This window comes from Falco naumanni, chromosome 2 (genome assembly GCF_017639655.2).
Source record: "Falco naumanni isolate bFalNau1 chromosome 2, bFalNau1.pat, whole genome shotgun sequence".
In the NCBI taxonomy this organism is placed as follows: domain Eukaryota; kingdom Metazoa; phylum Chordata; class Aves; order Falconiformes; family Falconidae; genus Falco; species Falco naumanni.
In genome coordinates, this window is record NC_054055.1 from 91,794,306 (window position 1) to 91,808,684 (window position 14,379).

The window sequence follows — 14,379 nt, forward strand, 5'->3', positions numbered from 1 at the left end:
CGTGCTTTGGATCTGTGTGGCTTCACAGCTCAGGAGTTAGGGCACAAGTCATTAATCCAGATCCTATTAAAGCCTTATATTTTAGTTAAGTACTGGAATAGATTGTGAAAACTCCTTTACTGAAGATTTAAGAATGGAGTAGACATAAACATCTTGTGAGCAACATTGCAGGAATAGCTGATCATGCCTTGGTGAACTGAGATAGATTGGATGACCTTTCAAGGTCCTCTCAGTCTATTTTCAACTTTTTCTGTGGACCTGTGATTTTTTTTTTTTTTTTCTCGGGGTAGCTCATTGCTACTTAGAATAGCAAGTTTGAGTGCATGGAGTTCGAAAGGCTCATACTGAATGTAGTTCCATGCAGTGCCTTGTGTTGCTAACAGCAGATTTGTTACGAATATTACAGTGAGAATTCTGTATTCTGTGCTGCTTTGAAACAAGGCTGAAGCTTTGTTACAGCTTTACTCAATTCAGGGACTGCACAGTTCTTGAGCTTTACCTGTCAGTTGAGATTCCCTTGAAAACACCAGAGTGTAAGTGCTCAGGTCTATATATGGCCAGTGTTTTAATAACTAAATAATAGATAATACTTAAAGTTCCTGTGTATTTATTTTTGGTATCCTAAACTTCATTTCAGTTTAAAGGGGGGAAAAAAAGTGTTTTATTATATCCTATAGCTGTATTTAAAAGTTGCTGGGTAAGTCTGGAAGTTTTGGCAGCTGAGAATTAGGAATTACCTGGGAGAAACTTCAGATCCATCCAGATAATCTATTTAAATTATAACTCTAAAGCACAGTTAAATCATTGTTTGTGTAACTCATTGGCATGTTAAAACTTCTAGGTAATGATTTTTAAACAATGTGATGCAGACATATTATCTTGTGTGCTTAGTTATGTACTCAAAACATCATCCTGCACTTATATATGGTTCATAATTCTTGATTTGTCCAATTAAGTGTAAGAATATAACACTTTTATATCTTAATTGGGAGTTACGGTTCTGCTAAAACATTACACGGAAAAGTCAGTAGTTACTTAATATACTGAGCCCTGTTAATAGTATAAAGACTGACATGCTCAAGCCCAATAATAATAATTAGGAAATGTTGAAGTTATAGTGGAAGAGTTATACCAAAAGCTATAACTGGTATCAGTTTCGTAAGGGGTTTTTAAATAACTGACAAACATAATTGAGTTAAAAAGTTAAAATATTTGGCACAGAGGCTACTTAAACACCCCAGAATAGTCTAGCAATAGACTAAACGCAAAGCAGAGTTGTTTTGGGAGTGGAAGAAGATATTGGTGGTGTCTTAATATCAAAGAAGCTTTGGGGATGAACTTATATCCTTCAGAAAAAAAATTCTATTAAACTGCAGGAAAGAACATAAAGTTCAGCAAGGTAAGTTAAAATTAGAACTTTGAATTGCAAACAGAGTGTGAGAATGGAGATACTAAACTAAAGCTAAAAAATTCAGGTGTATGCTATCTGTAATAGTATTGATGAAACTAATAGGAAAAATAAGAAAAAAAAAAGAGTACTGTGAGAAACATAATGATTTGTCCACTTAATATTTCGATTAATATGGTTTAGATACCTGTGTGATGGGAATGATGGATACCTGACATTAGTATTAAGGTAAAATATTCTTCACCAAATTGGTAAATTTGAATTGCTGTTATGGACACTAGATGGTGTATTTTTTCACGCAAGATTACCCATGTGGTAATTATCCAGTGCTAATCAGAAAGATAGATGGAAATAGCATTAGGTTTATTGTGCAGGTGTCCAAGATAATACAATTTTGCCAGACTTCTGAGATCAATTGGATCTGTAAAAAAAAAAAAAAAAAAAAATTTACAAGTGACATTAAAACTGTAGATCAATATATAGTTGTAAAGTGCAGGATATTCCCTGCTTCACAAAAAGCAGTTAATTGTTTGTGGGTGGGATGTGGGCTACATTTCTTGATGTACTCCTTTCTTACAAAGTATTTAGTATGACTATATTTTCTCAGTACTAACACCCTAACCTACACCACTACTTGATAACTTTTGGTCCCTTCCACTGCAGCTATTTATGCGTATGCATTACTAGGCAAGAAATGAAATAATCTGCATTTTTAAATTTATTTTTAAAAAAAAAAAAACAACTTTTCTAAACTGTCTTTTTGCCAGGAAAGTCAAGTACGTGATTAGATCCCAAGAGTTCATTGGGTATAAACGTGTAATTTTTGATTGCTGGAAATATTGATAGTTGATTTCCTGTTTTGTAGTTGATAGACATTTGTGTCAAGAGGTTCTGTTGGTTGATATGGGGGACATTCACGTACCAGCTGCCTGATGCAGATTCCCTGATGTTTGTCAGTTTTATGCTTAGTTAGGGAACCTGTAAGATCTCTTTTGTGTTCCTGTCCATGTGCCTTCAGGAAAACTACTGGAACCCAACTGTGGTTTAAGTATTAATTTCTACCAATTTAGTGGAATGTGGCAACAGGTTTAAAAGCCTTTGGGAGTCAAATTTGTAACTAAACATGACTGTTTGCCAGTGGAAAACAGACTAGGAAGTGCAATTTGAGTGGATTGGAAGTATTTGAGTGGTAACCTTTGTAGGTTACCTTTATAAGGGATGTGCAACCTTCTTTCGTGGTGTAAGTGGGTTGCTGATGTGTAAGTAGAAACTGGACTTTCCTGCTGGTTTTCTTATAGTTCTCTTGTGCTGTCATCTGAAGTAAGTTCTACTTTTGGAGGCCGAGTACTAGAAATAATTGATCCATTCTGCTTGCTTAGTGTCCCACTGTGGGAGGAGTACAGTTGAAGAATAATCAAGGTCGAGTCTCTGTCTTTTGAATTAGACCAATTTGGACATGCGAAAATTATATTCAGCCTTCTCTTATTCTGTATTCATCAGAATATTATATCTAGTCCCAATCTGTTATGTCATTGCGAGTTACCCTTGGTTCTAGTTAAATGCTAGAGGGAGTCTACGCCCAGCAAGATGGAACCTATTTCATTCGCTCACCACTTAAGCATGCTGCTGACCTCCTCGATCCACAGTGCTTTAGATGTTGCCACTTCTGACAGGAACCTTTTGGCTTTACATTTTAATTCATAAGCAAGGCAGTACACCTTGTAGACTTTCTGAATACACAGCTGCTTTCCATTCAATGGTATCATATACCAGCAAACCATAAATCATTTATACATATTCTTCTTTACCTTACATGGCTGAGACTGTTCTGAGAAAAACTGGTTCTACCATCCAGTGATTCCTTTAGCATAATCATTGCTTGGGCAGACCTGTTTAAAAAGATCTTGCTAGTCCAGTGATCTGGCTCAGATATGACTGCATGGTGCACATGCTGATTTCTTGAGTTTGTTCCTAGTTCCAAAAAGTGTGTTTGGAATGCATTGGTTGAATTTAACGGAAAGCAATGCAGGATTAAACAGGGAAAACTGATTGTACAAAACAGTTCAGTTGTGTTGCAAAAGTTTGCTGTGTTTTTTCTGGTAGACAGATAAAATTTTGAAAATTCAATGAAGTTAAAGATTAGAGCATTTTTAAAAAGTGATCTTTTTGTCTTCAGAGAGAGGCTTGTCGCAGGTTTCTGATAGCGTGGTCTACTTTCAACTGTTTCAGTTGCTGTAAAATAGTAAATGTGAAATATTAAAGCTTACTGTGTAGTAAATTCTTATTTAACCTGCTGTTAGTGTACATTATTCTTCAGTGGAATTATTGTTGTAGCAGGAATCACTATTTCTGAAAATCTGCATGTGGAGTCAGTTTAGAGCACATGGCTTTGGTACACAAATTGCCCTATTTTAGGCCCCAGAGCTTAGCCATCGTTAGTTGTTAGGACATTATAGACTCCTCCTTTCGGGCTAAACTCAATTGTCTTGTTTGTTCTACTGGTTTTGGTTTTTGTTTTTTCCTATTGACGTGATACTTTGGAAGCTGTCCTGTAGCCTGAAAAGAATATAGAAATGTGTAACTAAAATACAAATGTTAATTTAATGTAAATACATGCCATAGATTTGAGAAAAGGGGAAGTATGTGATTTGCAGCCTTGATGGTAATGATACATGTATACACAATATGCTTCCTTGTAAACAGGCTTTATTAAAAACACTCATTTCTGTTACTTAGCTAAGCTGGTAGTTTTATGGTCTTCTGTTTGATAATTTCAACTTTTTATGAACCTTAAGGAAAGAAAGTACGGTATTTACTGCCTGCACACTATAAGGAAAAGATGCTATGGTGAGGGGGATTTAGGCTCTTTGGAGCATCATCTTTTCAAATTACATTTATCTGTGCTAGAGGGTTGTACTGATTACCTTTAACAGACATAGCTTTTACAAGCTTATATAATATATACATAATATATTCACCTCTGTAGTAACCTATAATGTGTAAAGCTGATTTCTTACATGGAAAGATGACTTCTAGACTGGAGTCATACTAGAAGTCTCTATTATCTTCATGAAGCCAGTTAGGATGAGAAAATGGCAGTGCTACCATGTGCCAGGACTCTGCACTGGAGTGACAATCAGAAGCCCAATGTTCTTCCCCTCCCCACCCCCATAAAAAAAAAAGAAAGGAAAAAAAAAAAAAACAACCAAACACCATTTTGTCGTATTTGGGCAATCCACAATTCTTATAACCTAGCTTTATCTAGCTGCATCTTTTAACAAAAAAATGCTAAGGAGAAAACTTCGTAGAGAGCTGGTAATCATCTGAGATTGGACATTCTGTGCGTTTGCAATATTTGAAAATCAGAATTCATAAGTGGTTAGGATCTGATGTGTCATTTCATATAAAAGATTCTCTCAGCCATGTGCAACGTGGAAGACTATATTAATGAGAAATTGTTGGAGAAAAATGCTAGGAAAATTCCACACAAGAAATCTGCTGACAAACTGAACTGTAGGAAAGAAGGTGTAGGATGAAGAGTGACTCTGAGTAGCTTTTGTTAACTTTCTAGCATCTAGAAAATACCTATCCATACATGCATGTAACTTTAGGTTCTGAAAAAGCTAGATTAATTAGGCTTTGTGTTCTCTAGGGAAGCAATGCACAAATGAACTTAAATTCTGCCTCCAGTGGTAAACGGAAAATGTTACTTTTTATAATAGTTTTTAATTTGTTTCTAAAATCATACTAAATTGCTGTTATACTTTTGGAGCAAACTAAGAATTAATGCCCTAGGTGACACCCTGTACCATAACTTACAAAATACGTATTTTCCTTACAACTTGTTAATATTCGTGCTTGTTCTGTAAGCAAGGTCATTCTACGTCTTTCTGGGAAAAATGGCTCTTAAAGATTCTCCAAGTATAGTATCACTGGCAAGGAAAGCAAAGCATTTGTTGACTGGCAAGGTATTTAAGATTTTTTTAAAATCTTTATGGCTAAATTTCAAATTCAAAAGCCTATTTCTTTATGGCTAATTAGAATGGTCCTTAGAAAAATACAGAAATAAGTAAATGTGGGCTAATAAAATTAGCATTGTGTTCATAGTTTTTATAAGGCTATACTGTTGTTAAACAGTTTCTTGACATACTCATGGTGACGTAAGGACTGACTTGCTACATAAGGTCTTGCTCTTAAAACCTGTTTATCTGTTCTTTGTTGTGGCTTTTTGCTGTTCAGTCTTCATCAGCTTTAAGTCTTTTGTGGAAGTTGTAGTAGTGGAAAATAATGTCTAGCTGTGTAGTTGGTAGGGTTTCAAATACCAGAATGGTTTATGTGCGCCTTGCTGTGACTTCATCCAGTTTGATAATGGATGAGGATCAAAGTGAGAGTGGCATTGCGCGCCAGCAGTATGCAGTCTTCTGTGTTTACTTTCAATGACTTTTTTTTTTTTTTTAATAGAATACAGAGAACACTTGATCCTGTACAGTAGCATGCTATAAAAGCCCATCTGCATTATATTTTATTTCTGTACTTGGATTCAGCATTTCTAGTAACTTGCTGTATCTTTTTTTTTACAGAATGGACAGCAAATTGTGGATGAACCTATGGGAGAAGATGACATCAACACACAAACTGTGAGTAAAAGATGGTTGTAATAAAGACAGGTAATAAAGCACAATATTGTAGCACACTGATATCACCTACAGGCAGTTGCCACTAATGTTTTGTTGTTTAGGTTTACTAGACATGAGGTGCAGTCTAGTTTACTAATACTCTTGAGAGCTCTACTGTTCTTTCTCACTGGCTCTGTTGTCTTGTTCAGTATCCTACTGTTTGTTCTGATGAACTTTTATGCTTTCCCTAGTATTTTTGTATGATATAGTCTATCTCTAGTGTTTTTAGTATGAGCTTTCCTGTGGAAAGCACAAAGGTGAATATGGTAGAAATCATAATTGTGTTAGAGAGTGAAAAGGTTTAATGGTAAGATGTGGCTAGTTATAACATTCCTGTAGAGGGGAGCTTGATCTTCTCTTTTCTTGTCTTAGCAAACCTTAAAAACATACTGGTTTTTACTACCCACTTTTCCCAGTGCCAGCGAGTAAAGCACTTCCATTGGCTTCCGTTAGTCTCATCAGTGCATAGGTGTAAATATTCTACATCTATGAGTTCCAGAGTATGCTTTATTAATAGTGAAGATTTCAGCTGGGGTTGTGTCACACAGCAAAGAGTTCTCTCATGGTTAAATTCCACACAGATTCAGTTGCAGACGCATGTGTACTTGCTGTATGAAATATGATTCTTTCAGCGTGGCAGTGTACACCATAGCTTTGCATCTTCTATTTTGATATGCAGTGTATAACAGCAGCTATCACCTTTGTTTTTCCATGCTGTCATGAGATTTCTTGGCAGAATCTGTCTGTGCCCTTTTGTTGTCAACATTAGTCATTTCATATTTTCCTTGTTGATCTGTGTCAAACTAGATTATTTGCATAATAAATCTTCATTAGCCTGGAATGTTCTGTCTATTCCCTTTCTTCATAGAATCAGGAAACAAAGTTTTAGGTCCTTTTCCTGGGCTTCTGGTTGAAAAGTTTAGATGTGTCACATTTGAGTACATTCAGGAATAGCAAAGCTAGTCCATTGAGGTCCAAGTGTTTCTTAAGTCTTTCCTCTGATTATGTGAATTGCAACTTTACTCTTGTGATGCTAGTTTGGCTAAGTTGGAATGGAAGAGAACTGTTCATTGGTTTAGAGCTGACAAAGCTAAGGGCTCCAGAAGTGTTTGCATGGAGATACCTGAAGATTATAGCTGTAGGTATCAATTTAGATGATAACTTAAGACCCCTTCTCTGCCTCAGATAAGATGCTAAATGCGGAAACATGCTTACTGAAATTTTCATAGTGATGCAATAGCCAAAGGCAGGGGCTGCACTGTTAATGTAGATCTGAGTGGTGTAAATCAGATCTGGGCAGTAAGCATTAAATAGCTCTAAACTAATGCATTGTGAAGCACACACAGGAGTAGAGTGGTCACTCTGAGCTTGAACTAGCAAGTGAATACAAAACCCCAGGTATCTATCCCTTCTTTCTTCCTTCACCATAACTCCTTTTCATTTTGGCTATCTGTAAATTTTAAAAGCTCATACCTCATATTCCTTTCTGCTTTCAGCTTTCGATAGTCTTTCAGGGGAGTGTCAAGGGTGAGAAAGGACTGTGAAACTGTAGAAGAAGAAATGTGAAACATTGCTATTGTTATTGAGAGGCATTAATCAAATGAATTCTTAACCCAGGCTTCTTGAAAATAGAGGTGCTGCTAAAGACAAGATCACAGTCGGGAAGGTTCATTGACAATTTAAGTTCCTTATCTTCATGTCAAACTTGCTGTTTACAAAATTCCATACTGTGAAGATACCAGTGACTTCAGGCTTCTTATTGTGATGCTTTTTTTCTCAGACTCGAAGGCAACTTTAGTGTTTACCTGTAGTTTTCTGTTAGAGAGTACTAGCTGACTATTAAGCCTGGTAATAAGTGGCCTTAACAATAAACCAGTTTTTTAAACCCCACATTTGGTTGGAGTTCAGGGTTCGTATGCTGGTATTGTGCAGACGTCAGCTTGCGATTAGATGGTCAAAGCTGTTTACATCTATGTAGCATGGATGTAACTACAATGCCATAGCAGTTTCTGCTGAAGTTGTGGACAGAGCCAGTTCAGATAATGAGTGGAGTTGCCTTTCCCATACCAGCAGTAGATGTAGCTCTTAAGCGGGTATGAAAAGTAGATTAAAGCCTGCACTATCTAGCTGCTTTTGGTTCCTTGTCATGGCATGCAAGGCTCTGCTGTCTTTAGCACACAGTGAAGGAACAAGGCAAGTGCTGCCAGATTACTCTAGAGTAGCACAGTGTTAAAGAGTAAGAAAGGAACAATATTTTTTTAGTTAGAAGGCAACACCAGAAGGGGATTTTTGTGCAAACTAGAACATCTCTTTTGGGGGAAGTGTTCAGTTTTGGTTTGATTTGTTAATTTATTCTGACTAGTGCCATCACTTGATGATAACTTCCTTGTTTTGAGTCTGTGACTTCATCTTCTTCCTATGAACTTTTTTGTTTCATGTTTGTCTGCTAGAATTATATTCTTCATTGTACTGGGTTTACATGACAAGGTTTCAGGAGCAGGGGGGTGGGAGGGGCTGCCCTACCGTGTATGACAGAGCAGTTCCAGCTTTATCCAAAATGGACCCATCACTGGCCAAAGCCAAGCCCATCAACCATGCTGGTGGTATGTCTCTATGATAATATGCTTACAAAAGGGCAAAAACCCACTGTGCAGCAGCTGTGAGAGTAAGGGGTAGAAAAGTGTGAAAGAAACAGACCTGCAGACACCAAAGCCTGTGAAGGAGGAGAGGCAGGAGGTGCTTCAGGTTCCAGAGCAGAGATTCCCCTCCAGCCCATTGGAGGACCACGGTGGAGCAGATGCCTTACAGACTGAGGAGGACTCCACACCAGAGCAGGTGGATGTGCCCTGAAGGAAGCTGCAGCCTGTGGAGAGCCCATGCTGGAGCAGGCTCCTGGCGGGACCTGCAGCCCATGGAGAGATTCCCACACAGGAGCAGGTTTTCTCTGATAGGAGCTGTGGCCCATAGGAAACTCACACTGGAGCAGTCCATTCCTGAAGAACTTGGCTCCATGGAAAGAACCTATGCTGGAGCAGTTCTTGAAGAGAACTATCTCATGAGAAGGACCCACACTGGAGCAGGGGAAAAATGAGGAAGAAGCGGCAGAGACAGAATTACAAACTGATTGCAATTCCCATTCCCCATCCCACCTGCACTGCTTGGTCAGGGGAGGAGGTAGAAAAGTAGGGAATGAAGGAGAGAAGTTCAGCCTGAGAAGAAGGGGAGGGTGAGGAGAAAGGTGTTTTTAGTTTTGTCTTTGTTTCTCACTATCCTATTTCATTTTTAATTGGCAAGAAATAAATTTTCCCCAAGTTGAGACTGCTTTGCCCATGATGGTAATTGGTGAGTGATCTGCCTGTTATCTTGACCCATGAGCTTTCTTTCACCTTATTTTTTACCCCCCTGTCCTGTTGAGGAGTGGGAGTGAGAGAGTAGCTGGGTGAGTGTCTGGCAGTTAGCCCACCACAACTGTCACATTTCCCTTTCAATATTTGGTAATTGCAGGATTACTTAAAAGTGGTTTCCTGTACTTTCTTCAGATGTTTCCAAAGTGCTGCTTTTTTGGGGAGCAACCTATCTTAACACAATATGACCATCAAAAAATAAAAACATTTCTCTTAATATTCTTTCTGTCATGCTTGAGCTATTAGGTTAAGATTGTTATAGCTTTTTAATGCCTCAGACCAGTATTTTAGGAGCTTATTTTGCATTTATTTCTAGGTCATGGTGAGTAAAATGTTGCTAATAGTGATGTAAAATAATTAGGTGGGGGGTTTTAAACAAAAAATTACTAAGGCTGCCCAGTCAGTTATAGCTGAAAGCTAGCCTTTGCTGTCTGTCAGCTAATTAAATACTACTTCAGCTAGGATGTGGCATTCTTTGAGTGCTTCAGATTTTGGTGCAAGCTAAAGACTAATTTTAAATTACCACTGAAACTCCTTTCAGTTCTGTTTAACTGTGCACTGCAATGGACTTGGAGCACTTACGTGGTCACTGAGAATTTATGAAATCTCTCAGCTTTAACTGAGGACAGGAGAGTGAACAGGCCTAGCATGTGCTAACTAGCATATCAGTAACAAAGACAAAATACTTTGGTAGGTGTGTAAGGTATGCAGGTTCAGGATAGAGAGTTGCCATAGTTCTGTGGAAACAGAAGAAGGTGAGCACTTGAAATGCTGCATCCTTTTGCTGTGTTAAATGTTTGGATAGTATGCTGATACTGCAAATCAGATAAGAAATTTAAAATAAATATTAAAGCCTAACAGTGCAATCTGCATAGCAAGTCTCTCTAGTATTCTGTGTATCGAAAAATAAATGTCATTTTATTACAACCCTGTTCTTTGGGTCAAAAGTAAAGTTAATTGACAGGAGAGTCTGAGTTGCATGGCTTTGATTCAGATCAGGTATTATGAATTAAGAAAATCAGGAGCTATAATGGTACATGCCTGTTTCTGAGGAGTCCAAGATGCTGTATGGTTCAAGGTCTTGTTCCTGTTAAAACAGGAATCATTCATAATTCTACTTTTACTGCAATTAACATACTGGTTATATCTGACTTTATAGCTTGCTGTCAACATTTTTTCTGATGTATCTCATAAATGATCTGAGTCCAGCAGGAAATAAATATAAGAACAAGTAAACAAATGGCTGAAGCTTGACCTAATGTGAGAGCTTGAGTGGACATTACTGGAAGAGGGGAAGCTATTTAAAGCTTTTATTTGCTACCTTTCTCACTCTTGTGATGTGTACCATTGCCTTTGTGTCTCTCTGTCCATAGAGATCAAGTGAATTAACCAAGCAGATAAACTGTTTTGAGCTCTTACAATCGTGACGTATGCTTTAGTACTAGTAAAGCTAAGTAGAAACTACAGCTAGTCCAGCATGTAGCTTTCCATTTTGTATATATGTGAAGAGCATATTGTGTATGCTGTGTTCTTTGTTACGTTCTGTTGTCTGCATTCAATTAAGCTGTTAAAAAACACTTAACTACAACTGATGTGCTGCCATTGCGCTATACTAGCTTAAGCATAATTACTAAACATTCAAAACAGGTTCCAAGACTTTGTGAAAAATTATCAGTAATATTTTGTAAGTTGCAGAAAACCTCAAGTATATACTTCTTTTTGGTAATCTGCGAGGACTGAAGATTACGTTTTTTCAGTACAGGCAGGAGTGGAACCTATTCAGGCTCAAAGAACTGTTACGAAAAAATAAACCTTCTCTCCAGTGGAAGTGGTTGGGTAATACTACTATGCTTGACTTCTTGTACGCTTTGGTGAAACTTTAAACAAAACCCTACCTTTAAAAAAGCAGAATTAAAGCATACATAGAATTAAATAGAACTAAAGTGTAAAGCAGTATACTACAATATGCTGATCTGGATGATAAAAAACTAAGTCTCGGTAGCTGTCATCCTTTTACTAAAAATATGTAACTAAGATAACTAAGACTGTAGTCAGTGGGTAGTCAAAAGGTAACATAAGAAAGGCTTCCAAAGAAAAGTCAGTAATGAAAAAAATCTTTTCCACTTGTTTTTCTCTGTTGGAATTTAAATAAAAGAACCATTTGCAGTTAGGAGGGATTAAAATTATGACCTTTGTCTTGCCAATCAGTGTTTTAATAAAAGAGTTCGCAAGGAAAGAAAATGTGATCTTAGAAAGTGCTTTTAGATTAGAAAAATAATTTGAAGCCTGTGGCCAATATAGTCTCTTTACTGTAAATACTGAACTGGTTCAATTATATATAGTAATAATGTTGAGTTTCTATATTATACATGCATGTATACTGTACAATTTACCACAAATCTATAAAACACTGGTCTACTGAGGGGGAGGGGGAGCAGGGGGGAGGAGGCATAGAGGCGGAAATGTCAAGATAAGGACAGGGACATCACTTACCAATTACAGTCATGGACAAAACAGCCTTCCATCACTTAGCCAGTAATACTAAAACTGGGTGATCCCATTTGCTGTGTCACCATTCATGAAAATAACAAAAGAATGTTAAAATGAAGTAAATAATTCAGCAAAAAAAAAGCATAATTAAACTGAAAAATGTTTAGATTTTAGAACGTTTGAGAAAGGCTTTAACTGATCTTTAATTTCACCTCAATTTTTGATATTGTAGCATTGTACTAGTGAGAAGTCTTAGTTTCAGAAACGCTGCATTTTGACAGGCTGAAGCACTGTTTCAGGACTGCCTCAAACTTCTGTTGGATATTGCTGTTCAGGTGCTCAGTAACATTTTCCAATTACAAGCATAATCATGTGTGCTAACATGACAATAAACATATTTCTGATAATCGTTTTGATGTATTTTCAATTTTCTGTGTGTGTATTTTTGCCAGCTTTTTGATATAAATTCTTGGCTCTGGAGTAGAGTTTGTAAGACAGAGCTAGAATTTCTTAAATATTTCAGAAATGCTTGAGTTCACAAGTATTTGTTGACCACTGTTTGGGATTTCTCATTTTTTACAGACTGATACTTAGTTTTAGGTTAAACAGCTACTTGTGTAGCTTATCAGTAGTAAAACAGTAACAATTTAATATTTCTGCAGGTTTAGTGAAAGATGAAGTGTACCGTCATTTTTTTCACATTGCTTAGACATTCTTGAATGTGTAATTAGTGCCTGTTTATATGGAAATCAAACTAAGGAAGCTTTCTTTACAGCCATAGCAATGCAATTGTTTGAAACCATAATACTAGATAATTCAGTATAATACCATGTTCCTTGTTATGAAGTAAGTTGCAGTTTCTGTTAAAGCCAACTGTTAAAGCCAACAAAGATAACCTGGCCATAAAATGAGACAGTGTCCGCTGTGTAATGCAGTGGGTTACAAATACTAAACTTGGACTTTAAGGTGGTCCATAATTTCTACATTCCTTCTAATGTATTCTACTAAATATACTTAAGTATACATACATGTGTATTTAATTCTATTTTAAAATCAAGTAACTTGATTCTTGAACAAATAAGTTTCCCAAGCAAACCATGCATGTCTGTAAAACTTGAATCCAGTTATTCCCTTCTCAGTGCTTAGATTTTCCTTTGTAAAAGGCAAAATACCTTTTTTTCCCTCTAGTGTAATTAAATTGGAAGTTCGTTATTTTCTAAAGCACTGTGCTGTATTTCAGCTTGGGTGAATTTTGCTAGAAATTTACAGTGAAGTACGTGCATCTTACCTGTGTAAGAATGGACTTAGTGGTCCTCATGTAAAAGTTAAAGCATCCTTGCAAACAGCGCAGAGCTGTCAGCTGGAGGCATTAACTGTTAGATATCAAACCTGTATAAAGAAGGAATATTTTTTTCCCTAAGGTATTATCAGGTGCTGAGGAAAGGTTACAGCAAAATTCTTTCATTGATGCCTTCTAATGGATTTTCTGGGTGGTTTATTTTGCACTTAGTATTTGAGGTACAGCATACTTTCTGGATCTTGGTCAGAAAACTGAATAATTTGAGAGCGTAAGCAACATTAGAAGTCAAGCTGCTTGCTTGTTACTTGTGGAGAAAACAGATGGTAGCCCTGGAAAGCCTGTAAACTAGCAGATGGAAACTGCCACACCCCCGGATTAATAGAATATTGTTGCTTTGGCTATACAAACATACATATTTATTATGAAGAGAAGTATATTATTCAGCTTCTGAGAATTCCAAAACATAGTTCTCTGTTCCTCAACTGTTGACCTTCATCAATTGAAAGCTTTTAGTTCCTTATGTGTACTCCATCTTTGTATTTTCCAGGTAATTGAAGGCAATCTGTACTATAGAGCCTTGCTTGTCTAGCAGCATAAAGACTTAATTTGCATTATTATACTTCTTGGGCTGAGGGTATGGGAAGATTGTCAGTCTACCTAATGGATTCTACTTAGATGAAATGCTTCAACTTTTTCTGGTTATATGTAAAAGTGAGCATCCTGCTGTGGCATGCATGTTTTACTCAATAAAACCTATGGATTGCCACGTGTTCTGTACTGCTTTGAGAGTTCCTCCAGCATCTTTCAGTTCTCCTTGCTCTCTGTGGAGGCTGTGAGCCCTATTCTCTTGAATGTCTGGACAGCAAGTCTGATGATATTTTCTCTTCACTTTACTAAATTCAGAGCATCCCATTTAAAAGAAGAGGAGGGGAAGATGGGAGATGAACTCACTTTATATTTCTGTACTGGAGGAGGAATTGCATTGTACAAGTGGAGATCTGTAGTTGACAGAACAGTCACTGTTGGGCTAAGCAAATTCCTTTTGTTTTGGAGACAGTTGTGTTTTGTGATAAACATGTATAATGCAAATCCTTATCAAAG

General features: G+C 37.0%; 1 protein-coding gene across 2 annotated transcripts in view; it reads left to right on the forward strand.

Moving 5' to 3' along the window:
• The window catches only part of RPS6KA3 (ribosomal protein S6 kinase A3), an 80,470-nt gene that overhangs the window by 7,286 nt on the left and 58,805 nt on the right, over positions 1 to 14,379 (forward strand). For both annotated transcript variants that reach the window (XM_040582545.1, XM_040582544.1), the window contains exon 2: positions 5,989 to 6,045. In XM_040582545.1, the coding sequence (XP_040438479.1) occupies positions 5,989 to 6,045 (57 nt within the window). The remainder of the gene's footprint in view (positions 1 to 5,988; positions 6,046 to 14,379) is intronic.